Source organism: Aotus nancymaae, unplaced genomic scaffold, assembly GCF_030222135.1.
Source record: "Aotus nancymaae isolate 86718 unplaced genomic scaffold, 86718_ANA_hifiasm-v0.15.2.pri h1tg000033l, whole genome shotgun sequence".
NCBI lineage: Eukaryota > Metazoa > Chordata > Mammalia > Primates > Aotidae > Aotus > Aotus nancymaae.
The window spans coordinates 20,822,220-20,841,580 of NW_026988447.1; the positions used below are offsets into that span (position 1 = coordinate 20,822,220).

The 19,361-nt window shown below is 35.3% G+C and overlaps 1 protein-coding gene across 1 annotated transcript in view; it reads left to right on the forward strand.

Moving 5' to 3' along the window:
* TTC29 (tetratricopeptide repeat domain 29) overlaps positions 1-18,800 on the forward strand; it is a 235,395-nt gene extending 216,595 nt beyond the window's left edge. Inside the window, 2 exon segments of the mRNA XM_021666727.2 lie at positions 18,281-18,347; positions 18,646-18,800. Of these exon segments, the coding sequence (XP_021522402.2) occupies positions 18,281-18,347; positions 18,646-18,676 (98 nt within the window). The 3' untranslated portion in view covers positions 18,677-18,800.
* Positions 18,801-19,361: the final 561 nt, after the last annotated feature.

Here is a 19,361-nt window from a genome sequence, read left to right on the forward strand (position 1 = left end):
TTATTTGGGAGACTGAGGCGAGAGGATCACTTGAGTCCAGGAGTTGCAGGCTGCAGTGGTCTATAATTGCACCACTGCACTCCAACCTGGGCAACAGAGTGAGACCCTTACTCTTAAAAAATAATAAATAGGTGTATAGGTGTAAGGGAGCCTATTCAAGTTGATGTGTAATTTACTTAGCTTTCCCAATAGATGGAATGAAATGCTCTACAATATTGGAGCAAATCAACAGTTTAAACTATTCAGGGTATTTTTTTTTTATTCTCAGTTTCTTATATCAGAAGATGGCAAGAATGATGCAGGCAAACACCTTGATGAAAGATGGATAGATGGGCAGACAGATATAATGGACAGATAGATACAAAAGAGTCTTTTCAGTGATAAGACAATATAAAGTTTTCTTCAACCTAATTTAGTCACATGGAATTAGCCATAAAAGTAGTCTTTTTCCAGTAATTTTTGTTTTTGAAAAAAGGTCTCACTCTGTCACGCAGGCTGGAGTGCAGTGGTGAGATCTCTGTTCACTGCAGCCTTGACCTCGCCGGGCTCAAGCAATCTTCTTACCTCAGCCTCCCAAGTAGCTGGGAATATAGGCATGCTTCACCACATCTGGCTGATTTAAAAAAAAATTTTTTTTGAGACAGAGTCTCACTATGTTGCCCAGGCTGGTCTGGAATTCTTGTTTCCAACCAAGGAAATATTCAAAGTGTCTCAGTCTTCCAAAGTGCTGGGATTACAGGTGTGATCTACCTGTCTGGCCTTTCCAGTAATCCTTATCACCTGAATAAGTATTGTCATATCTTTTAATAGCATCTCATTCACTGAAGTATAGCTTATATAATGCCTTTCCAGGAAAAATATGTTTGGTTTTAAGATACAGTACTTTTTTGTCCCAACCACAGTGCAATAGGAATAAAGAAGTTAAATTTGAAGGAGGCAGATTATTTGAGTAGAAAGGATAAACAATCTTCCAACGCTATTATTCCTTCTCTCTTCTCCCCTTCATGCCCATATACACTCCAGTTACATTGACTGCATTGAGGAAAGGTGACTCAATACCTGTAAACTGCTTAAAAACCACCGAATCCATAAAAATTAACCTAAGTCGTATAACTGAAATCTTCCTTCATTAAGAAAGGAAGGAATAAAAAATATGTCTTTCTTTGAACTTATTTTAAGTTCAAAGAAAATTTTTTTTAATAATTATTTAAAAAGAATTATTTTAAATTATTTTAAGAAGTTGATGGCCGGGCATGGTGGCATGTAATCCCAGCACTTTGGGAGGCCGAGGCAGGCGGATCACCTGAGGTTGGGAGTTTGAGACCAGCCTGGCCAACGTGGTGAAAGCCCACCCCTACTAAAAATCTAAAAATTAGCCAGGCATAGTAGCGGATGCCTGTAATCCCAGCTACTCTGGAGGCTGAGGCAGGAGTACTGCTTGAACCCAGGAGGTGGAGGTTGCAGTGAGCCAAGATCATGCTGCTGCACTCCAGCATGGGTGACAGAGTGAGACTCTGTCAAAGAAAAAAAAAATTGAACATAAAAATCTCATTTCTTCTCTAAAGCATTTTAGAAATTGTGACCAAAAGTTTAGACTCCCACTTGTAAGATAAGCAAATAATATATTCAAGAGGAAAATCAGTTCTTAAAATTATTTCTTTTTTATAATTTCAACTTTTATTTTAGATTCGGGGGTACACCTGCAGGTTGTTACTTGGATATATTCAGTGACTCTGAGGTTTGCAGTAAATGGATCCCATCACCCAAATAGCGAGCATAGCACCCAATAGCTACTTTTTCAATCCTAGCCTCCTTTCTACCTCCCTGCTTAGTAGGCCCCAGTGTCTATTTTTACTGTCTTTATGTCTGTGAGTAGCCAATGTTTAACTCCTACTTATAAGTGAGAACATGTAGTATTTGGTTTTCTGTTCCTGCATTAATTCTCTTAGGATAATGGCCTCCAGCTGCATCCATTTTGCTGCAAAGGACATGATTTCATTCTTTTTTATGACTGCATAGTGTTCCATGGTGTATATGTGCACCTTTTCTTTATTCAGTCCACCATTGATGGGCACCTACGTTGACTCCATGCCTTTGGTATTCTGAACAGAGCTACAATAAACTTACGAGTGCATTTGTCTTTTGGTATAGCAATTTATACTTTTTTGGATATTTACCCAGTAATGGGATGTCTTGGTTGACTGGTAGTTGTCAATTTTAAGTTCTTCGAGATCTCTCCAAACTGCTTTCCACAGTGGCTGAACTAATTTACATTCCCATCAAAGTGCATAAGCATTCCCTTTTCTCCACAGCCTCACCAGCATCTGTTGTTTTTTCACTTCTGAATAATAGCTATTATGACTGGTGTGAGATGGTATCTCATTGTGGTTTTGATTTGCATTTCTCTGATGATTAGTTATGTGGAGCATTTTCTCATATGTTTGTTGGCTATTTGTATGTCTTCTTATGAGAAGTGTCTGTTCACATCATTTGCCTACTTTTTAATGGGATTATTTGTCTTTTGCTCATGGAATTGAGTTCCTTATAGATTCTGGGTATTAAATCTTTGTCAGATTCATAGTTTGTGAATATTTTCTCCCATTTCTAGATTGTCTGTTTACTCTGTTGATGGTTTATTTTGCCGTACAGAAGCTCTTTGGTTTAATTAGGTCCCACTCATCAAATTTTGTTTTTGCTGCAATTGTCCTGAAAACTTAGTCATGAAGTATTTCCCGAGGCCCATGTACAGAATGGTGTTTCCTAAGTTATCTTCTAGGATTCTTATAGTTTGAGGTTTTACATTTAAATCTTTAATTCAGGCCAGGCGTGGTGGCTCATACCTGTAATCCCAGCATTTTGGGAGGCTGTAGAGAGTGGATCACTTGAGCTCAGGAGTTCAAGACCAGCCTGAGCAACATGGCAAAACCCCGTATCTATTAAAAATACAAAAATTAGCTGGGTTTGGTGGTGCACACCTGTAATCCTAGCTACTGAGGTGACTGAGGAAGGAGAATTTCTTGAACATACCCAGGAGGCAGAGGCTGCAGTGAGTCGAGATTGCACCACTGAACTGCAGTCTGGCCAACCGAGTGAGACCCTGTATCATAAAAATAAAATAAAATAAACATTTACTCTACCTTGAGTTTTTGTATATTGTAAAAGGTAGGGGTCCAATTTTTTTCTTCTGCATATGGCTAGCCAGCTATTCTAGCACCATTTATTGAGTAGAGAATCTTTTTTCCATTGCTTATTTTTGTTGACTTTGTCAAAAATCAGATGGCTGTAGGTGTGCAGCTTTATTTTTGGGTTCTCCATTCTGTTCCATTGGTCTCTGTGTCTGTTTTTGTACCAGTACCATGCTGTGTTGGTTATTGTGGCCTTATGCTGCAGTTTGAAGTTGGGTAGTGTTGGACCTCTGGTTTTGTTCATTTTGCTTAGAATTACTCTGGCTATTTGGGCTCTTTTTGGTTCCATACAATTTTTAGAATTGTTTTTTATCATTCGGTGAAAAATGATGTTGGTGGCTTGATAGGAACAGCATTAAATCTGTAGATTGATTTGGAAATTATGGCCATTTCAACAATATTTATTCTTCCAATCCATGAACATGTAATGTTTTTCCATTGGTTTGTGTCATCTATGATTTCTTTGAGCGGTGTTTTGCAGTTCTTCTTCTAGAGATCATTCAGCTCCTTGGTTAGATGTATTTCTAGGTAAGAGTGTGTGTGTGTGTGTGTTGTGTGTGTGTTGTGTGTGTGTGTCTCTATTGTGAATGGGACTGTCTTCTTGATTTGGCTCTCAGCTTGAACATTATTGTTGTATAGAAATGCTACTGATTGTTTTACATTGATTTTGTACTTGAAACTTTACTAAAGTTGTTTATCAGTTCCAGGAGCCTTTTGGCAGAGTCATTAGGGTCTTCTAGGTATAGAATCCTATCATCAACAAAGAGAGATCGTTTTATCAGTTATTTTCCTATCTAGATGCTTTCTATTTTTTTCTCTTGCCTGATTGCTCTGGGTAGGACTTCCTTACATAACTATTTTTTATGTCCTCATTACAGAGTTGTCCATAGATCCTGCTGTTGAATTTTTCTTTTAATCTGGAATTTAAAACCCACAGCTTTCTCTTTACTATATGTCTTTTGTACTCTCATATAAACTTTTAAGAGTAGATGTATTCACTCACTCTGTCTTTCAATAGACATTTAATAGTCACCTTCTATATGCCAACCAACATTTTATTATGTCATATTTTTTAAGTAAATCATTAGCTGCAAAGTGTTTACTCAGAAAACTCTGTTTGTACTAGCCCTAAGACATCATGCAAAGTACTACAGGTGCGGGGACAAATATATTAGTTTTCAAAAGAGAAAAGTTTATAATCTGAAGATTACAAGGAAATGGTGATTATGTACTTAAATTCTAACCACAAAAATGTCTCCAAAAATGACTTCTACTTATTTGTCAGTCAAAATGTATACACAGTTGTATTGTGTGCACGTTGAGTGTTGAGAAAACATGCTGTAACACAGAGATGCTCTGCTTTTCTGTGTCTTTTCATATTTGACCCACCAATTATGCTGTTAAAGAACCTGAGTCCTACCATGGAAACCCAGCAGATTATTTTTCTTGGGACAAGCATTTAAACGCGTTTAGTTGTATTCTTTTAAAGTCAGTTATTTGTTTTGAAACTCTGTGACCTCCTGCTATATTAATTGTTTTAAGAAGTTGTACATAAAAACCTATTTTTTTCTCTGAGGGTCATGTACTAATTCAGAGGGTTATGCCATGATCGCAGATTGAACTTCCCAAGCCCCTCCTCAGCCACGTGCCTCTGAATCTATCTAATTTTAACACAATTACAAACTGCATCCAAGCACCGATCCCACAAATGTGTGATCTTCACTTGGGTACTCAGCGAATATCTTTTGAGTGTATGACAAATGAATAGAGATCACCATTTACGACAGACACGATGTATTTTCAACATTAACCATATTACTACCAGAAAAGCAGTTTTAAACTTGCATCATTCTGAGAGTGGAGTAGCGTGAATCTCTGTCTTATTCATTATTACACAAGAGAAATCAAAAATATGCTTAGTCAAAAGAGTGTCTACTTGGTTTGCTATTGAGTTCTACAAAACACATGACATAATGGACTAGAGCCAGTCTAAGTGGCATTTCAGGAATCTTTGAATATGATTTTTATTTCTTATTGTCCTCAGCTTCTCTGAAAAGAATGACTGATAGCCTTTCCATGTGATATCTTGGCTTTTAGGAGTGTTGTTTTATCTATTTTTTATGACTCAAACTTAAACTCGTTAAGTATAATTTTTGCTTTATGTAACATAAAAAAAAATCTGTGATATGATGCTCCATGAATTAACAAGAATGGCTGGACCAAAGACAAAAAATCTTTTAAAAATGAATGTTCACATTAAATACCTTGGATAGGTAGACCTTCTGGGGATTTTCCTTTAATGCAAGAAAAGTACACCATTTCTCTTTTCAGAAATAGTTTCTTTTAGGTTTATACTGAGCTCTTCTAAAGTCATATTACATAAGTAAGGGCTTAGTTTGTACATTAGTATTTTACATCTTGGAGTCTTACTAAATCCTTTTTTGATCAATCTGATATTGAACAGATCTATATTGATTTCTTCTACACATGTTTATGGTATTTATTTTGATATATCTAGGATTAAATGTCAAATTAACAAGTGTAATCAATTTTCTTAGTGATAAAGAAAAGTCTTCTAGTACTCTAAGGTACGTTCATCTAGGGACAAAATCTTAAGTGAAGATGTTGTAATAAATGTATCGATTTATTCAATCACTGGGCATGAAAACATTAGCCCTGGGAAAGCATTTACCTCTAAGTGCTTTAGCTACCGAGTTTCACTTACGTGACACCAAATGATTTGCATTTTTAGAGAAATTTCATGTCTGCAGTGAGCTCCGACGAAAACATGAATAAATTGCTTTTTTTTTTCTTTTTCTGACTTTATGAAGCTGAATCCATTAGGGGTTGAATCAAAGTATAATGAAATAAAGGCAACAACTTACATGATGGAAACCCTAGATTTGGTTTCTCACTAGTCCAAGCTCAGTTGTCATGGCCTACATGTCAGATTAGTGGTTTTCAGAAAGATTCTTGGAGTATGTGGCTATTTTCTTAACTGCTGCATTATAAATGGTGTCTAAAAAACAAAAAAGTAAATAGACAAACAACTATTAAGAACTAAATAGGTTTTCACCAGTAGTTCTTGTCACAAAATCAAATAAATCAATCTTTCCAAGCCTAATGCTCTACATTTGCCTTAAGAGGCTTTCTTAAGACTCAGCTTCCTTTTGAATTCACTAAAGTGAGAATGAGCACAGATGCTATAAGGATGGATTTAAGATCCAAATTAACCAGGGTTTGGATCTCCAATGAAACAGTTATCAGCTGTGTGAGAGTGAGTTAATCTCTCCAACCTTTTGTTTCCTTGTCTATATAACATGAATAATAATACCTAGGGCATAGGGTGGTTCAGAGATTCAATGTCATTTTTCATAAATAGAAAAGACAATCCTAAAATTTATATGGAACCACACAGTCACACACACACACACACACACACGCACCAATAGCCAAGGCAATAATGAGCAAAAAGAACAAATCAGGAGGCGTCACACTACCTGACTTCAAAATATACTACAAAGTGACAATAATTAAAACCGCATTATACTGACATTAAAAATAGAGTTATTGACCAATAGAACAGAATAGAGAGCCCATAAATGAACCCACACATGTATGGTCAATTGATTTTCAACAAAGGTGCCAAGAATACATAATAGAAAAAGAACAGGCTCTTTAATAAATTGTGCTGAGAAAACTGGATATCTGTATGCAGAATGAAATTTGATCCTTAACTCACATCAGATGCAAAATCAATTCAAAATGGGTTAAAGACTTAAACATAAGATCTGACACTGTAATGCTACTAGAAGAAAACATAAGGGGAAAACTATGTGCTATTGGTCTGGACAGTAAGTTTTTAGATTTGACCCCAATGTGTAGCAACAAAAGCAAAACCAGACAAATGGGATTACATCAAAATTAAAAGTTTCTGCACAAAAAAAGAAAACGACAGAGTGAAGAGAAAAACCTATGGATTGGGAGGAAATATTTGCAAACCATACATCTGATAAGGGATTAATAACCAACATATAAAAAACTCAAACAACTCTATAGAAAGAAAACAAATGGTCCAGTTTTAAAATGGGCTAGGGACTTGAATAGACATCTCTAAAAAGAAAAAGACATATAGATAGCGAACAGATATACGGAAAAATGCTGAACGTCATTAATCACTAGTAAACCAAAATCACAATGAGATTTCAATTCACACCTGTTAGAGTGGCTGTTATCAAAAAGATGAAAGATAAGTGTTGGCAAGGAGGTGGAGAAAAGGGAACCCTTGTACACTGTCGATGGGACTATAAATTAGTACAACCATTACAGAAATCTGTATGAAGGTTTCTCAAAAAACTAAAAATAAAATTACCATATAATACAGCAATCCTACTTCTGGGTATTTGCTCAAATATTTGAAATCAGCATGTCAGATATCTGCACTCCCATGTTCATTGCAGCACTATTCAAAATAGCCAAGTCATCGAATCAACCTAAGTGTCCATCAACCAATGAATGGATAAAGAAAATGTGGTATATATACACAATGAAGTATTATTCTGCCTTAAAAAATGAGAAGTCCTGTCATTTGCAACATCATAGATGGAATTGGAGAATATTATGCTAAATGAAATAAGCCAGGAATGGAAAGGCATTTTATAAAATGTTCTCACTTACATGTGGAATCTAAAATAATCTAACTCAAAAAAGCAGAGAGCAGAAGGATGGTTATCAGAGGATAGGAGTGGTAAGGGAAATGGGAAGATAATGGTCAAAAAGTACAAAGACTCAATTAGACAAAAGGAATAAGGTTTTTCTTTCAGATATATTGCACATCATGGTAAATATAGTCAGTAATAATGTATTGTACATTTCAGAATCTCTAAGATAGTAATTCTCAAATGCTCTCACCATACAAAATGATATGTATTTGAAGTGTTGGACATGCTAACCAGCTTGATTTAACTATTTTACATTGTATACATAGATTATAACATCACTTTGTGCCCCATATATATATATATATAATTATAATTTGTCAATTTATAATTAAAACTAAATAATAAAGTGCTGCCTGGGTGTGGTGGCTCACACTTATAATCCCAGCACTTTGGGAGACCAAGGCGGGCAGATCACCTGTCAGGAGCTCAAGACCAGCCTGGCCAACAAAGTGAAACCTCGTCTCTACTAAAAATACAAAAATTAGCCGGGCATGATGGCAGGCACCTGTAATCTCAGCTACTCAGTAGGCTGAGGCAGGAGAATCGCTTGAACCCGGGAGGCAGAGGTTGCAGTTAGCCAAGATTGAGTCACTGCATTTCAGCCTAGGCGACAGAGTGAGATTCTGTCTCGAAATAATAACAATAATAATAAAGTGCTGACCATATTCCCTAGTATAAAATATGTTCTCAATCCACGGGAAAAAAAATGCTTTTACTTGTCTAAATGTTACAGCTGAACAACAGACAAGCAGCTACTACAACTCCTTTACCAACATGCTATTAATATTTTACTCCTACTCTAAATAGTTCAATATAAATAGGAGTGAGTTTCCATAAAGTAATGATTCTCAAACTTTAATGAGCAAATGAATCACCTTGGGATCCTGTTAAAAGGCAGATTCTTTGTTGGTCTGGAGTGGGGCCTACATTTCTGTATTTCTAACAAGCTCCAGGCAACGTTAATGCTACTGGCTTGGAGCCCACACTTTGAGTAGGAGACATATAGATCACCTGGAAAGTGGTGACTTATTTCAAAATGCATTTCTCATTGTCATTGTTTTAAATAGATCAGTTCATTCTTATGAAAGTTTAAGAGGAAGAGTATCTTAGCTGGGATGTACAAGGTTTTAATTTTTTAATTTTGGTAAGGGAATTGTCTGGGTTTTTCAGAGATGTTATTTCCAGGAACTACTTTGCTGCTGACCAGATATATATTTACTCATCTTATAATACTATATTTTGGCTAGATGTTGTATATCTACAGCATCTCTTCTTTGGAAATCTTAACATACATTAGAAAATTCAATTTTTAGAAAAACATTCATTTTCACATCTCTGGATTATTCATTAAAAATATCATCCCCTGGATGATGGATGTGTTTATAGCATAGAGTTTGAGAGGTTTCACAGACATATACTTACCTCCAAACCCATCAAGTTTTATAAACCAAATATGTACAGCTTTTATTATATCAATAATACCTCAATAAGGTGTTACAAAAAAATTATCTTATATAATTTTCTGTTCTAAAGTAGCATGAAAAGAACATGAATACGGAGCTTGTATATTTTCCAAACTGTTACTCTGAAGTAACCAGAAAAAGGAACCAGAAAAAAATTCAAATCTATCTATCTATCAGCATTTAGTTTTATATTATATGTATTACACTGCACATAATTTGGTCAAGAAAATTAAACTTTGGGAGTGATAATGAAATAGTTATTTCTTTGAATTCATTAGCTCATCTTCGCTTATCTTCAAGCCTCAGATCAGGGAAATATATGAGAAGCATAAGTTTCTGAATTAATGTTTAAATTAGAGATAGATAGGCTTTCTTATGTTCAGATTCGAGGAATGTTAATTTTTTCAAATCTTATTTTTTTCCCAACCAGAATATTTAAATGAAAAGGATAAACTAAAATGTAAAAACAAAGATAATGATCAGTGTATGTCTTTAACTTTTCACAACCTACCTTCAACTGACATTAGACCATTTAACACATAGTATAAAATTTTTTTCCCTTTTATTTTTAGTTGACACATTATAATTGTAGATATTTATGGAATACACGGTGATATTTTGATATGTGTTTACAATGTGTAATAATCAAATCAGGGTAATTAGCATAGCCATCACCTCAAACATTTATCACTTCTTTGTGTTGTGAACATTCAGAATTCTCTCTTCTAGCTTTTTGAAAATAGTCAATAAATTATAGTTAACCATATTCACCCTGCAATGCTGCAGAACACAGACTTCATTCCTCCTATCTAGCTGTAATTTTGTTTCTATTAACCAGCATCTCTCCCACCTTCTCCCATCCCCCAACCCTTCCCAGCCTCTAGTACCCACTATTTTATTCTCTACTTCCATGAGCTGGAATTATTTTAGCTCCTACATGTGAGTGAGAACATGCAGTATTTATCTTTCTATACCTGCCTTATTTCACTGAACATAATGTTTTCCAGGCTTATTCATGTGGCTGCAAATGACAGGTTTGCATTCTGTTTTGTAGCTGAGTAGTATTCTATTGTGTTTATACACCACATTTTCTTTATCCATTTGTCTGTTAGTGGACACTTAGGTTGATTCCATATCTTAGCTATTGTAATTAGCGCTGCAATACATATGGAGGTGCAGGTATCCCTTTAATGTGTTATTTTGTTTCCTTTGGATAAATACCCAGCAGTGGGATTGCTGGATTGCATGATAGTTCTATTTTTATAGAAACCTCCATAATAGCTATAGTAATTTACATTCTCACCAATAGTAATATATAGTATAAGAATCTTATAGGCCAGGCATGGTAGCTCATTCCTGTCATCCCAACACTTTGGGACACCAAGACAGAAGGATTGCTTGAGGACAGGAATTCAAGACCAGAATAGGCAATGAAACAAGATCCCATCTCTACAAGAGTTTCCTTTTTTTTTTTTTTTTTTTTAAATTACCCAGATGTGGTGGCATATGCCTATAGTCCCAGCTACTTGGGAGGCTGAGGAGGCAGGAGGATTGCTTGAGCCTGGGAGGTCAAGACTGCAGTAAGCGAGACCCTGTCTCAAATAAAAATTAAAAAAAAGAAGTTTGCAATTGCATCCTTCCATTTCTTCCCTTCTCCCCTTTGCACAATGTTGTCAAACACATTGTACTGAACTGATGCTCTTCATTTCTTTACATAGATCCAGATTGCCATGTGGCATCATTTTTTTCTGCCTGAGGACTCATAGAGCAAATATGCTGCTAATGAATTGCTTCAGCTTTTGTCCTATCTGAAAAGTCTTTATTTTTGCCTTCATTTTTTAAAGATATTTTCAGTGGGTATGGCATTATACGTTTGATAGGTTTTTCTCTTTTTCTTTTTGTACTTTTAAGTTTCTTAAGCTTGAAGTCTGTTGAGCTTCTTGGATCTGTGGGTTTATAGCCTTTATCAATTTTAGAAGGTTCTCAGCCCTACTTTCTTAAACTATTTTTCAATTCTTTCTCCATCTTCTTTTTAGAATGCCAGTCAATGTCTATTAGGCTGCTTGAAGCTGTCCTATAGTTCACTGATAACATGTTCATCTTTTTTACTCTTTTTCTTTCTTCATTTTGTGGTTTCTACTACTCTGTCCTCAAGTTTATTAATGTTTTATTTTCCATGTCTCTACTTAACATTTTAAATGTCTAAAATACAGTTACGGTAACTTTGTTTTTGTTCCTAATTCTAATCATTATGCCAATTCTGAGTCCGTTTTCATTGATTTTTCTCCTCATTGTGCCTTTTTGCATGTTTTGTACTCAAAACCTATTTCCTGTCTTTCAGAAATCAATGGCCTTTGTTGTCTGATTTCCAGTGCCTTCAAAATCATTGTTTCATATATTTTCTTCAGGTTTTTTGGGGTAGGGAGGAGTGTTTTAGGACAGAAGTTAATCTGATTTCTGTTACTCTGTCTTGGCTAGAAAAAAATTGCAGGATTTATAATGTAGCAACAATCAGAGAAATAAAAAGAACCGTATGAAGACATTAACACACTATTTATCTTAAGAAAGTATTTAGTGTCTGGACAGATTAATAGACCTGAATCAGATATTCTCATTAAAAGTTTAGACACCCAGAAAAAGAAATTCAGTATCATTCTATGTCAATATGGTATCTTCAATCCTTCATCCAGGCTGAGTTCCATTCCATTTATTCAAAAATGGTGTGTAAAGTAAAAAATAAAAAAGAACCTATAATTTTGAATTGGAATATACTTCTGATCTTTGCATAAATTTTAATTGCTTGAATATTAATAAAAGCCCTTGGCAAGGGAATTATATGCTAGATCCTGCAATATGAAAGAACACATGTCAGTTTTTGACATTTAAGAGACTATATCCAAACCTGAAAGATGCCTCTTGCCTTAAAAGTTTCCATCTTGATTATTATACTCATCAGATATAGAATTACCACATCGTGATTTCTACTTCAAAACACAGATAAGGCAGATTAACTTTTTGTTTTGTTAACAGCAAAATGTAGAAAAATATTACCCAAAAAATTACATATTTTTGAAAGAGTGAGATTAACTCTATAATCTCAGGCTTTGATTCATAAATTTTTACAAGACTGTGAGATGAGAAAGCCATGAATGACAAACCAATATTATAGAATGAGGAGGAGGAGGAGAAAGAGGTAAAGGAAAAAAGAGACACCCAATCATATGCCAACATTAAATATGCTGATGCCCAAACCACACTTCACATGACTAAATTTTTGCTAAAGGAAAACATTTGCATTTCATGGTTATTATATGTTACTTGTTTCCCCTCCCCTACCCCTTACACACACACACACACACACACACACACACACACACACACATTTCTCTCACCTTCTCTGCTGTGTGTCTCAGGAGACTGGCTTCAGACTGCATCACACAGGCTGACTTGCCTTCTGGCTTCCTCATATGGATTTGGCCAAAGGGAGTCACCAGCAGATGAGCAGTTAGGAAGGTGGAGAGTTAGAATATTATTCCTCTGCCCCTCACTTCAGCTCCTTTCTGACAACTGTGACACTTTACAACTGCTACTTCTAGATTTAGAAAAGGGACCACCTTTTCTAAATCCCTCCTCTCACTCAAAGTTCAATGGCACCATCCTCTCTTTACCCTGAATTTAGACCCAGAGATGATAATGGCATGGCACCCTCTTTTGCAAGTCCCTGGGCCCCTCAATATTCCTTATTAGCTCCTTAGCCCTTCCCTCAGCTCTTAATAGTCCCTTCATTAAAGTCTCTTCAAAATCCCAGTTGTATGTGCCATCTGTTTCCTCCTGACTGATACCCACTCATCTATTGTATCAAGTGAGTAGCTAAAAGCAAGCAAGTACAAGAAATATTAGGGAACCTCCACCTGCTGAAAAGTTCAATTGATTAAGAGAACAGTGCTAATGAGGCCAAAATTAGTGTCTGGCTGTGTTCCAGGATCACAGCCTGCATCCCTGACCAGCCGTTTTACAAACCATCAGTTACAAGGAAGACCATGCCAAAGAGCACACACGAGTCTATGCCAATTCATCATCACTCCTGGGAACACAGCTCAGGGACTTAGCTGTTCAACTGAGATAGCGTCAAAATCATCTTTGTTCCCAAAGGACAGCTTTTGTAATGTGATTCTAACGACAAAAATTATATGTTGTTTTAAATAATAAAGTCATAACTGTCAACATCTTTTTCAAAGATGAACTCTCATTTCATTACTTATTTGTGGCTAATTCATAATAAAATAGCTTAAAAGCCAAGCTTATCTAAGTATGCCCTTTATTGGTATTGGGATTCTGGGTTTATAATAACCAGATTCATAGACCTGAATCAGATATTCTCATTGTGATTAAATGAGTGAACCTATGCAACCATCATCTGAAGAATGAACAGTTATTTAATTAATTTATTTATTTATTAGAAGGGATTTTCTGATTTTCCAGTGTGATTGACAAATTTTCAGTTCATATACACATTTCCCCAAAACAAAACTTTGTTCTCTTCAGTACAGTAGCCTTGTAAAATCATATTGTAGATAGGCCATTGTAGATGTGCCATTATTTTAACATTGATATACTGGCTTACTTCCAGGGTAATTATATGTGGTTTACATGGTAGGGAAGGGAGACTTCTGTTCCTTTTTTAGAAATCAGTTTCTGAGACTCTCTACTATCAGTGAGAGAGAAGTACTGTTTCTACTAAAATTGAATCTATGACTATCAGTAAAATCTGCTGAAATACAAAAACAAAATATCTCATTGTTAATAACAGCATAATGTTAAGATCACCCATAAGATAGGAGCATAGTTTATACACAGTATTTATTCTTAATCAGTTTCCTAAAACATAATCTGAGTTTTATTTTTTAACAAAAGCATTTGAATCATTTTGAGAAGGTCCGCAGAAAGCAGTCTTTTAACATTAGGTGATCAACTTTTTGACAATAGCAGGACCAGCATAGCTAATGGAATAATAGCCTGCAGGGTCCAGCTAAATATGATATACGAATGTAATCAACCTCTGTGATGACTATTCAAAAGTAATCCCTTTAGCTTCGAACTGCAACATATATTTCAACAAGGCAAAAACCATATGAAGAAATTCTCTGCAGACCACACTGATACAATACAGCCTTCATATCATACTTTCTGTGTTTGCTGCTTATAGTGAGTTTTAAATTTAAGGTAATGACTACTGTATATTCATGTGAGCATGCAACAATACTTTTGATTTGTTGTAGAAAGGTTGAATCCATTACCAGGGGTCTAGCCTATAAACTCTGACACAACCTTTATGAATGAGTTATTTACCCTTTTTTAGAGTAAGGCCACTACAAATGTTTAGCATGTCAAAATTATAAAAATTCATTTACCTTTCTAGTCACCAAACTACCAGGTAATGTCATCTCCATTTCAATTCATACTTCTCAGCAGATAACATTTTTTAAATCTTGTTTATAATACTGTATCATATAAATATTATGTTCCATTGTTTCCAAAAAGGGATGCAATTTAGCATTTACTAGCTTATTCTATTGCTTTTGTAACATATAGGCTAAGTGGTGGTATAAATGAGATCTTTTTGTTGCCCACTTGAATCTACCATTTCAGAGTCTTTACTGTTAGCAACAAAGAAGTGCCAATTTCTAATGAAATGTAGATGGTATGAACAAATATCACACTGCAATGTGCTGCTGCTTCAGTTCTCCCTTACTAAAGTGTTATTGGTCCCAGTCTTCCAGCTCCCTTGAAGTCCTATAGATCAGACATCTCAAATAACACCTTAAGTCAGACCCACAGCGCAAAACCTAGGTTATAATCAAAATCAGTGTTTTTGCAGTGATGAAACCAAGAGTCAACAATCCTGTGGTGAGTGAATACCTAATGTGTAACACTCAGACCCAGAAGAAGTATCCAGTCATGCACTGCATAAGGACATTTCTGTCAACAATATATGCAATTCTCTGTGGTGGTCCTAAAAGATTATAATGGAGCTGAAAGATTCCTGTGCCCTAGTGACATTGTAGCCATCATAACAGTGTGGGGCAATGTATTACCTTTACTATGTTTATCTGTACAAACACTCATTATAGTGTTACAGATCCTATAATATTCAGTATAGTAATGTGCCAAACAGGTTTGTAGCCCAGAAGCAATACACTATACCATATAGCCTAGGTATGTAGTAGGCTATGCCATCTAGATTTGTGTAAGTACACTCTATGATGTTCGTACAACATCACCTAATGACTCATTTCTCAGAATGTATCCCTGTCATTAAGTGACACATGACTGTGTATCACTTTGCTCGTGTTCATTAGTAAGAACTTAAGTCACTTGGCTTTAGTTAAATAGTTCTTTACTGATAGGGACGATCTAATAGAGAGGAAGAGCACTGATGAGTGGGAGGCAGAAGGAAGGACTGATGCCATGTCTTGTGTAGACAAGGGGACATGAGATCTAGTGAAGAAGTAGAGGGATAGGCCTTAGACTGTTCCTTGATACTAACAGAAGGGAAAATGGAGTATATAGAACAGAAGCAGTAGGTGATTAACTCTTGCCATAGAGCTTGTGGAAGATTTTTCCTACTATCTTTTATTTCCTCTATGAAGCCAAAAAATAAATCATCAGCTGAGAAAAGTGGAGGGTGGGAGGTTTGAGAAAAATAGAAGAGTTAGTCATCCAGGGGATTGAAAGAATGAGTGGACCAGGAATGTTTCATAGAATGGCCTGGAAGCATAAAGGTCTACTTAATGTTTGTGGCCATGAATTTAAGATGAGGCATCTCAGGCCAATTGTGTATTTTCTCCAGCCATATTGAACTATCAGTGCAGGAGAGTAACAGGCAGAGAATGGGGTTTGACTGGGGTTATACTTTTGCCAAGTGAGCAAACAAAGTGAAAAGAGGAGAAATTGAGATTTTATGCAAGGAAGTGAATAACCATGGAATTTAAATTACATGAGGAAGGAAGAAGAAACAGAAAAATGAGGAGACACAATGAAAAGGTGGTAGGATTGGAGGTTCCAAGGAAGTAGAAGAATTGCTGGGGTCAGGATACCAAAGGGAGTGATCTGCAAATACAAAAGGAGGCAGTCAGGTAGTTAAATGCAGGAAAATGAGCTAGAGGGGGTTTATAGTTACTGGTAATGACAAGGTCTAACTATGACCAGGGAAATCAATGGTTGTGTATTGTAAAGGACAAGATATAAGAGAACAAGAGGTCAAAGAATTGAGACTTAGGGTGGAAAAATCTTCTACCTCTACGCTGAAATTGCCAAGTTAAGAAAGTAGTAGCACAGTGACATTGAGGCAATGATAACATCAATTGGGAATGATTCCACTTGTAGATAGATCACAATAGTGACAAATGGTTAACTGTATAATCTAATGACATGAGTGTTAGAAAGGGAAAGAGGAAGGGCAAATGTCCCACAAGAACAGGGAGGAAGAAGGACACCAACCCATCTCCAGGTCCAGTAGTGAGAAGACTGAGAAAAACAAAAACAAAAACATCAGGTTTCTGGGCCAATAGTCTCTTGAGTGAAGAGCCAGTTTTCTGTTAAAGCAAGAAAGTAAAGGGAATTTCAGAAAATAGGGTAAGAATATAGGGTATTTTGCTGAAATAATGGACCAAATATTCCAAAAGGCAAAGTGGAACTCTTTCAGGAATTGCAGTGGGTGGGAGATGGGGACAGAATAGGAAAGGTACTAAAAAATGAAATACAGAAAATGAGGATGATGGGACCTGAAAACTGGGGTCTGTCATAAACAGGAATAAACAGTGTCTTATTAAATTAATCCCAGTTAATTCAAATCAAATGTAAAAGGGCAGATATGAAAGTTAAAATTAAGTAACAAATTAACATGGTGTGCTCTCTCTCTCTCTATATATATATGTGATAAATTAAGTCATTTATATGTATATATCTACATATATATAAACTTCCCATATTTGACTTCATTATTATGATATTATGATAATGAAGTCAGATATGGGAAGTTTTTATATGTGTATGTTTATATATACATAGTTATATATATCTATATATATGTAAACATACATATATAAAATATATATGTATATATATAGATACACACACACACACACACATACATGTAGATAGATATATAAACTTCCATATTTGACTTCATTATTTGGGTACTTTATATTGCTCTCTGAATTAATTTTCCTTTTGAATATTATTTTTAAAAGTCATCTTACCCAACAAAAGGTGGCCTTTTCAGTATCCATTTTATTATATCACCAGAATTCTGTGGATTAGGAATTCAGGCAGGGCTTGGCTGGACATTAATTGAAGTCACTAAGTGGTATTCAGCTGACAGATGGGCTGGTTTGAAGGGTCAAAGACAGCTTCACTCACGGACTGGAGGCTTGGCCAAGATGGCTGCAAGGCTGGACTCAGCTGGGACCATCTGCTAGAACATCTACACATGGCGATTCCAGCATGGCAGTCTCAGGGTATGAGGACTTATGTGGTGACTTGCTTCCCCCAAAAATGTATCCTAAGATAGTAGAGGCTGCATAGCCTTTTTGAACCTAGCCTCAGAACTCATTTTTGTCACTTCCTCCACATTCAGTTGAGTCTTAAGGTAACTCAATTTCAAGAGGAAAACTAGATTCTGCTTCTTCATGAAGAATTGACAAGATTGTGCTGTACAGGAACATGTGGAATGGGAGGGATTGTTGCAGCCAGCTTCGAACAATACAATCTGCCCTGATGATACATACGCCCTTATCTTATAGATGATAAGGACAGATATCCCTGAAAAGGGATACCCAGGTTCAATATCAAAATAACTATAAGCTGTGTTCATAATAAACCATTAACTTAATATATCTTTTTTTTTTAGAAGAGTTTAAAGGATCCACAGTGGAAGGTGTATCTCAAAACTCAGAACATTTGGAAGAATTCAGCAGGTATGATAAATCAAGTAAAAAGTTTCTGTTAAGTACCCACTTTGCACAATATACTAAGTATAATCTCATTCTCCAAACACAAGAAGAGTAGTTTAATCCAGCACCTGATAAGCTTAATACTGAAACACTGCTTTAAAAAAGAATCACATATTTATTTTCAAATATTATATAAGATTAAGTATTTTTAATATTTTAAGCCACATCTGAAAATTACAGAAAGCAAAATATTTTTCAAAATAAATGTTCTTTGCTTTCTAGCCCAGCATAAAAGTTAAATTTATAATTTATTTTATTTCAGATTTCCAGGTGATCAAAAAAATCAAACTTAAAGCAGCTTTTCACTTAACATCAAAGCAAGAAGAAATCCCTCATGTCACTTTAGATTTCGATACTTGTAATAGGAGCATGTTACAAATAATATAGAGTTATGATAAAATTGACTATGACTGTTTTCATTAGATTTTGTATTGCAGTATATTACTATAAATTTAGTCCAAAACATCTAAATCCATGAAAATAAAATATATCCCAGTTCTTAGAAATATCAGCAATCATCCACAAAATAAATTATTTTTCCTCTTATCAACTATTCCACAAGAAATAGTGATACCATAAAACCAAAATGAGGAAATATTTTCTAATGAGGAAATAATTACAAGCTTAAGAACATCTTTCATGCTGAATTAATGTAGGATAATATTTACTAAAATTCTAGGGAGACTGTTCAACATAGATAAAAGGAGTATAAGAATTAAGACTATCCTATTGATAAGTACTATTTGAAACAGTTTGCTTTACCTGTGTAAAAGTATATTTTATGATACTTTTAGCTGATAGCACATAATCAAACTTATCCAGGTCAACTTTAAAAGTTTAACTAAGCCCTTCAATCTTACAAACTTTACCTAATGTGTCTTGCAAATGATAGAACACAGCTGAGATGGTTACATGTATAATTTCAGGAGATCTGAATATTTGGGGGAATTTATGAATGAAGTACATTACCAACAATAA